The sequence below is a fragment of the Lycium ferocissimum genome, unplaced genomic scaffold (genome assembly GCF_029784015.1).
Source record: "Lycium ferocissimum isolate CSIRO_LF1 unplaced genomic scaffold, AGI_CSIRO_Lferr_CH_V1 ctg8095, whole genome shotgun sequence".
Lineage (NCBI taxonomy): Eukaryota > Viridiplantae > Streptophyta > Magnoliopsida > Solanales > Solanaceae > Lycium > Lycium ferocissimum.
This window is the reverse complement of record NW_026727090.1, coordinates 1-8,591: the sequence shown is the minus strand read 5'-3', so window position 1 is coordinate 8,591 and position 8,591 is coordinate 1. Positions and strand designations below refer to the sequence as shown.

Below are 8,591 nucleotides of genomic sequence, written 5' to 3'. Positions count from 1 at the left end.
CTGAAAGGAGACCATAAGACCAAGAAACATCTAAAAATAGCAAAGAACTAATGAGATGAATGAAATCTCTTTCGAATCTAGTATTAAAATGATTTCTCAAACATCTCTCCAACTTTAGTAAACTTTAGCTATCATATCACATCCCCAGATTTATTAAAAAAAAAAAAAAAAACAGAGAGAGAAATCATATGGAGCGTGGTGACATATGAACCAAGTATTTCACGTTGCAGAAACTCTAATGCAAGCAAACACGTAACTGAAGAAGTCATCCGAGCAACTTAGTGCTACATATGGGCGTACCAGTAACTTTAGATTAATGATCAAGATATAAAATCAATGAGCATTCCCTGCCTCATTCAAAGGGAAATGGAATTTAAAAGAAACCCGTAAATTCAAATGTCAGTTATTCTTCAAACATTGATACAGAACTTCATTCATTTGCTGTGCAACAATCAACTTCACTAAAAAAAAAAAATATCAATATAATTTGGTTGGGTGTGTGTTTATCTGCAAGAAATTTGCCATTACAGTACCTATGTTACAAAGGACAGCTAAGTATTACACCCTCAGAGCAAGCTATTGAGAGAAATCGGCTTTTGATTACTACTAAGCCCACAAGTTAATCTAGTAGAGGAATACCGCCAGATGTAACAATGACAGTGTAACTACCTCTCCTAACCAACATCAAGCCAGGAAAAATATAAATACACAGAGAAAAAGTAGCACAACAAGAAAAATTTTGATCATGAGAGACCTGTTTGATGATATTCGGTTTAAGTACTTCAATAAAGCACCTTGTGCACCTTCAACATTTGCTAGTGACTCATCCATATTATCATCAATCCTGCAGAAAACAATTGGGAAATCTAGTACTTAAACCAAAGTAGTAAGGCAAGAACAAGGAAAACAAAATAAAATATTGCTAAGTGGATTTCAACTTCAAGTGCCAACGGAAAATGTATTAGTGAGTTAATTTCCCCTTCCTAAATCAACTCCGCCTTCTAATCTTTCCCAGAATATGTCCATTATAGGATATTTTTTCCTTTGTTTGCTCGGACTCTTCAAAAATCTCATCGGGTGCGTGTCGGATCCTCCGACATGGGTGTGGCAACAATTTTGGGAGAGTTTGAGCAACATAGGTTTTTTCAATACCAACGCAAATGACACTCTTCCAATTATTGGAACAACCCAACGTGTTTGACGCAATTCTACTGAAAGCTTTTATCCTATTCAACTTTCACAGCTTTCAAATTCAAACTCATTTAACTACTTAGATTTTAAACCTTGATGCAATACTTTTCTATCAAACTAACTTTTCAACCATTACCTCAATAACTTCTTCAGCTCTTATAAAATATAAAAGGCGAAATAATATGGTAAACTCCCTTAAGTCAAATGGTATAAAAGAAGGGAGCATGTACAAAAGTATAATATGGCCCCTAGTTTTTTTAATCAGTTTATATGGCCCCTAGTTTACACTTCTCGATGCCATCTTTTCTACTTTAATCCTGAAAAAGTAAAAGAAGAAAACAAAAAGCTATCAAGATCCATACATCTTCCCCTCTTTTATTTTCTAATACTAAAGAATCGAACTCTTTAAACAGTATCTCCACCTTAGTTTGATTAGTAGGATTTACTTGTTTAATGTTTGACCTAGCATCTGGTAGTTATATATTCCCTCCGTCCCAATTTAAGTGTCTTAGTTTGATCGCACTAAATTTAAGAAACGAAAGAAGACTTTTGAATCTTGTGGTCTTCAATTAAAGATGTGTGTAGTCCTTCAAATCTTGTGATTTTAAACATGCCAATGTAGAATGTTGGAATTGGAAAATTTACTAAATATAGAAAGAGGCGCTCTTTTTGGGACAGACCAAAAAGGAAAGTAAGACGCTTAAATTGGGGGTGGCATGGCACCCCCTCCATTAATAAATTTTTTATATACTTATGTTGTAATTTGCTTAAATTAGGTTAATTATTTGATCCTGCCACCCCCAATCGTAAATTAGACAAAGGTGCCACGGCTGGTAGATACAAGTTTGAATCTAACTTGAACATTTTCTGACTCCCGTTTTTCTTTGGGCTTTTTACTTCTTTTGTACCAGTAATTCCCTTTTCGGCCCTCCTAATTTTCTATTTATCTTTTTATTATTTATATTGTCTTTTCTCTTTCTGTTATTTTATCTGTGATCTTTAACGAGAACACACACAAAATTTCTTAAATTAAACATTTCTCTTAATCTCAAATTTGTGAGTATTTAAATCGAAAAACTTGGGTCTCAATGGGAATTTTGGATTGAGATCAAAATTCAATTTTTTTTTTTTTTTTATGTCTTTTGTTTATTACTCTCTCCGTCCATGTTTACTTGTCTATATTTGACTTGGGACACTCTTAATAAGCAATAGATAAAATGAGAAATGAATTGGAGTACTTATAATTTCAATTTAAATCACTTTACTACTTAAATTGTGATGGAAATTTCATAAGCACTGCTTAGAAAAAACATGAAATTTATTATTTATTTTTGAAAACTTGTAGTTTATCTAATTCTACATGTACTTATGGGGTGTATTTACCTATTGAAGAGTTTTTCTATTATTTTTCTTATTTTGATTGATGTAATTCCCTTGTTGAAGATGTCATTTTACTTGTGCAAATTCATTTTTTAATATACATAAGAGATGCAAGTCCCTTGGTGAAAATGTTGATTTTACTTCTGTTGTTAATAGGTGTTAATGAGTGTGATTCCTTGTTTAAGATGCTAATTATGTTCGTTTCTTGATTTTTGAGATGTAATTTTCATATTTGCAAATAAAAAAAAAAGCCTACTAAGTTGACCCGAATAAACTAAAAAGAGATGGACCCGACCCAAATACGCGTTCCTAACAAGATGTACATTGAAGAAAATTGTGGCACCCGCCACCTTCAAATCCTAGATCCGCCTCTGCTTCTAGCTGTCCTGTTCCTCACAGATAAGAGAGACCTATTTTCGACGTATTTTCTACAGTCCAAAAGAGTGCCGAGAAGGACTAACATGTAATGTTATACATTCAGATGGAGAGAAAACAAAGACAAATATACATGAAACATAAAGAAAAAACAGACACAAGGATTTCACAACCTGATAGCAAGCTCCCCTTGCTGTGCAACCATTGTAGCTAGATGGGTGAAGATCCCACTCAATTCTGAAATAGTGGATTCAACATTTTGAAGAGCAGTTGCCCTACTTTGCGAGTAACTTTCTTGTCTTGGAACCACCTCTTGTAACATGGACATTTCCATTTGTTGAGATGGAGGATTGTCTGAAGCCAATCTCCGCCTGAATATGCAAGGTACCGATCAATTATCAAGGAAAATAAATGTAGAAGATTTGAATATTTGCATATACAAAAGATTTCAGCGTAATCAAAGAAGGCAATATTATTGTTTAATCCCCTGATAAATACATCAGATCGCTCACAATCGAGAAGAAGGAGATGATAAGAGCCAAGAAAGAAAATCCCCTGGCACTAACCTCCAATTAACGTTTCTTTAACTTCGGACCAAGAAGGAGAGGCAGAAATAAAGAACACTGTTTATCAATCCAAAATTAGGAGACAGAACCAACTATGAGAGGCAACATACAAGACGATTACCAGTAAGGGCAAGATCTAAAGAAAAAGAAGAAGATTCAAGGAGTTCTCCTCCGTTAAGAAGAAGCCCAAAGAGAATAAGCTAGTAATGCATGAATTTATTTTTTTCCTTCAGGTGATATGTTTATCTAGAACATTCTAGGTGCAGAGAATTTTCCCAAATTTCTTTTTTTCAGGTTTTAAATTTTGTCGACCCAACACCGTTGGATAAAAGTTTTTCAGTTTTTGCAAAAGCTGAAAAATTCTTGACATGTGTTTTGGAAAAACTGGAAAGCTTTTCTCTTTTGGAGTTTCAACACTTCCTGAAAAACAAAAACCCTAATTATCATCATTGGATGTGATTCAATATCTTCAAATCAAAGAAAAAACACTTGGAACTTTTGCATTCACGTACTCCTCACTTGTGCTTGGATGAACAAGTCGACAAGGATCCATCTGATTCATATTATGATTTAACAATAAAGAAGTCAGTCAATTATGTGGTTAGCTTTGGTATGCCATTCGTAAAGCCAAAAAAAGCAAACACATTTTTTAAGTAATAAAAATTGCTTGCAAATTGGATTTTTCTACTTTTTGATGTCAAGTTAAACCAAGCACTATAGGAATAATTTCTCTCTCATATTTTGTAATCCAATGTGACATGAAATAAAGCTTAATAAATAAAATTGACCTGTCCATAACATGCATAAAGATGAGACATATTGGAAATGACAATTTAGTATAATTCGGAAAAGATTAAGCTACCAATTTACCCTGGTTCTGCAATGAATATTTTTGACAATTTAATTGTTATTTTGTTGAATAGTAGAAACGTGTAATCCTAAAAGAGAAGTTTCCCACATGAATGGACACATGGGGAGAAGCAAATATATAAGATTGAAAAAATATGATGTATTAGATTGACTTTTGGAGCTTACCTTAATTGGTTGCTGACCTGAACATCATTTGCAGGTAACCTGATTTGCAAGGAACAGAAGAGAAAGATAAATTACAAAGAGCACGCGCTGGCTGGCACAGACACCCGTTATCTAGCAAACATGATCAAAATGTCTATTGTAGAGATAAATTTTCCGGAAAAAAACAATAAATACATACACACACACACACAAAAAAAAAAAAAAAAAAAAAAAGGTTTAAACTTTAAAGAAAAAATATTAAACCCAAATGCTCATAGATCAAGAGTTAACTAGCACTAAATCATAATCCTGAATAACATGAGGCCCATAACTTGTTAAATAATACAAAATTAACATCTACCCTAAAAAGAAAAATATATCAAACATCATCGATTCAAGTTTGCATATGCTAACATGCGGATCTAGTTTTGGAATTTATTTCTATTTATAATAATTTTTGAAGTCAAATGAGACGTAGGTAAATATAAGCACTTAGCAACCAGCCATTTATTAATAACAACGCACATTTCAGAACTTATCATTGTGATCAAAGCCACTTCCCCTCCTAAGCCCAAAAGAGAAAGTAAGCTTACACTGATGAGTGTAGACCACCTCCTGATGGAGGAGTTGACCAAGGGGGTGGCTCTGCTACAGTCTTTGGAGGTTGCCTCAGAGGATTTTCTCTTGCCAGATTCGTAGAAAATATTTGTTTCCGGTCCTCATGCGCTCTCATATTCTGCAGTGAAAAAGTTCCCCAGTTAGATCATGAGTAGTCGATGTTAAATGAAATGATAACAGCCCGCTTACCTTTGTCCTTATAGTCAGTGCATCCTGGAAAGATTTTGTAGCTGTCATAAGTCTGGTCTTCAGATCATCACAAATAGCAGTACAATGAACAACAGTATCTTTTGAATGAGTTCCATCAGCTACCTCCATGTCTTGGAGGGCTTGTAAATCAGAAACTCCCACGTTAAGTGTTGTGATATCATTTTTTATCAAAGCTGTTAATTCTTGGATTTCTTTGCTTGAATCGTCAAAAATGGATGATCGTTTTGCCACTGTATTTTTAAGCAAACATAAAATTCTGATGTCAGTTAGAAATTGGATCTTTAAGCAATGCTAGAGAACACGCTATTTTCTCTATCTTAAACTGAATATAAAGGCTTTTTCTATGTTCTGCTGAAAAATGTCGGCACTTTGGAAATTTGTTCCTCGTATATAAATCAAAATACTACTGGGGTTACACTTGTACACTTACTAACATGCACTTGTACACTTACTAACATGTTAATGAAACTAACATTATCAGTGTATATCTACAGCTACCTCATAATGAACCAAATAAATTATTTGTTATGAAAGTTAATTTCCTTTGAGTTCAGGAATGTAAAATCTTAATTAAAGTAACACTGCAAGGACTATCTGAAGAATTCTCATCAATTCCATGTCAATAAGCGCAGAATGATATACTAATAGGTGAACTAGCCAACAACAAGGTGTCATTACTGTACAATGGTGCTATAGAAAAGTGGCAATCAACTAACAAATATGCGGTACCAGAAACTGAATCCACTAAAGAATTAAACTTGTCGTAATTGAAACAAAGTTCCAACTAGCTTGTACAACAATTGAATTCAGACTATTCTAGTTGCATCAAAACCATCTTCTTCTTTTTTAATACAATACTCCAATTCCCAAAGAGATGGTATCAACACAGTAACATACTAACATCAAATGTAAGTGAACCTACTAATACCTATACTGCATTAATTGAATTTCAGTAAATCTCAACATTTACAAAATGAAGCCTACAAGTCTCATGTATCAGTTTCATTGGCGATTTGAGTTACAGCTGAAAATAAAGCTACAACAAAGATGAGAATAAGAGGAAGTTACATTTAGCGAGTCTATCAATTTTGTGAGAGGTTTGGTGGATGGTTAAGCCAATTTTGGAAGCCTTCTTGTTAAATTCAGATCGATCCGGGGATTTAGAGGTAGAAGGGGGGAAACTGTGTTGTGACTGATCAGGTGGTGCGGTGCTTCCTGAGATCTTCTTAAATGTTTTGGAGAGAGATGCGAACTCGGAGGTTCGATCTCGGTACGTCGAAGTTGCCATTGACGTTTGATGAGGACAGAGCCACAGACACAACGATGCTATCTAATTGCAAATGTTGGTCATGCGTCTAGGGATATTGGGGGGAAGGAACCCTGCCGGTGAGATGCCAATGTTGTGGGGTCGGAAGATGTATTCATTCACACGATCGAAATTGGAGGAACAAAAAAGGAGTCGGGAACCAAAATGCCCCCAAAAAAATCATGTGGAACTAAAATACCCCAATAAAAAAAAATTGACAAAAGTATCTTTAAGCGCGGTAATTCTTGTGCTAAAGTAGTCACTGAGAGATGAGTCGTTAAGCTTTTTAACGTAGTATTTTCTTTGCGTTATAGAAGCGGTTAAAAAAAAAAATTTATAACGAATAAAATCTTGCGTTATAGAAACGGTAAAAAAAAAAAAAAATTGGCCAATTTTATTTTTTGCAACACTTAGTATTTTTTTTCCATACTTTGACTAATGATTAGTCGTCTGTCAAGACTCCAAAATGTTAATATTTTATATAGAACCTGATATTTTTTTCTGCGTACAATAATGTAGGCTCAATACATCAAGGATACGTAAACGTTCGGATCGTCATTTTAAGGGTTAAAAAGGTGCCCAAAGTAAATTTTATTTGTAAACTTTAGGTTTAAGTGTTCTATATACATAGATGTCCATTTGTGTTTGAAGACTTGTTGTCATTAGCTTAAGGTTTTTTATTTTTAGGGTTTAGATTTATTGAAAATAAAGTCGTTGCCAAAAGGTTTTTTAATCGCTTTAGCGCGATGATTTTCCGCGCTAAAGATTTTTTTTTTTTTTGTATAGCGCAGTAAAATAGCAAGCACTAAAAAAAAAATTGGCAAACTTTTTTTTTTTTTTTGCAACACTTAGTGTGTTTTTTCATATTTTGACCAACGATTAGTCGTGTGTCAAGACTCCAAAACGTCAATATTTAATATAGAACCTGATATTTTTTTCTGCGTACAACAATGTAGGCTCAATACATCAAGGATGCGTATACGTTCGGATCGTCATTTTAGGGGTTGAAAAGGTGCCCGAAGTAAGTTTTGTTTGTAAACTTTAGGTTTAAGTGTTCTATATACATAGACGTCCTTTTTTTTTTTTTTTTTTTTTTTCAAGACTTGTTGTCATTAGCTTAAGTTTTTTATTTTTAGGGTTTAGATTTAAGTGTGTTTTTTTTTTAAAGTGTAACTTTATTTCGAATATACGCGGTTTTTTGTGCTCGGACGTCCGATTTACAAGATTTTTTTTTTTTTTTTTTTGCAACATATTCGAAATAAAGTTACGCATTAAAAAATAACACACTTAAGGAACACTTACCCTCTTGTTACACCTTGAAAATTTCCCCTTAAGCGTACAGTGAATAGACTAATGAGGGGTACGATGTGTACGAGGTTTGGACAAGTAAGAACTAGTATGTGATGATGCTAATTAAGAATTTCAAAGGCATTAGACTTGAGGAAAGAAAGTTGTTAAGAGAAGCGAGACTTAAGTTAGTGTGTTGGATGCAAACTAGAGTATTGAGTTAGTGATGCCTCAAGGTTGTTATGGAGAAGGGTTTATAACATCCCCTAGATCTATAATGAAGTGGTAAACAAGTGCTAAGAAGGTTCATAAGGATTGGAGATCAAACGAAACGACGAGAACAACTTTGGCGGAAGCGATGATTTCCACGACCACTTCCACGCCCATATAATGTTCCACGGACCGTGAATGGTTCGTGGAACCGCCACCGAAAAGGATGGTCAGCTGGTCGTGAACCACGACCCGTTCCACGACCAACACCGGGTTCCACGCCGGACCGTGGACCGCTTCGTGGAAGTCCCGACGACCGAAGATGTTCCAAGTCTTTAAATGTGATCTCACTTCATTTATTTCATTTCCATTCACGTCTTCAACCCCTCCTTCGCCTCTAGAACCTTCGAACAATTCATCTGAAAACTAAGGAG

The 8,591-nt window shown here is 34.5% G+C and overlaps 1 protein-coding gene across 1 annotated transcript; it reads right to left on the bottom strand.

Annotated features, from left to right (window-relative positions):
- Window positions 1-387: 387 nt before the first annotated feature.
- LOC132045822 (syntaxin-31) lies at window positions 388-6,804 on the bottom strand. The gene is made up of 6 exons (XM_059436400.1): window positions 6,423-6,804; window positions 5,334-5,584; window positions 5,120-5,262; window positions 4,548-4,586; window positions 3,120-3,317; window positions 388-844 (listed from the first exon to the last, which is right to left on the bottom strand). Exons 1-6 carry the CDS (start codon window positions 6,640-6,642, stop codon window positions 685-687), a joined length of 1,011 nt encoding a protein of 336 aa, XP_059292383.1. The 5' UTR covers window positions 6,643-6,804; the 3' UTR covers window positions 388-684.
- Window positions 6,805-8,591: the final 1,787 nt, after the last annotated feature.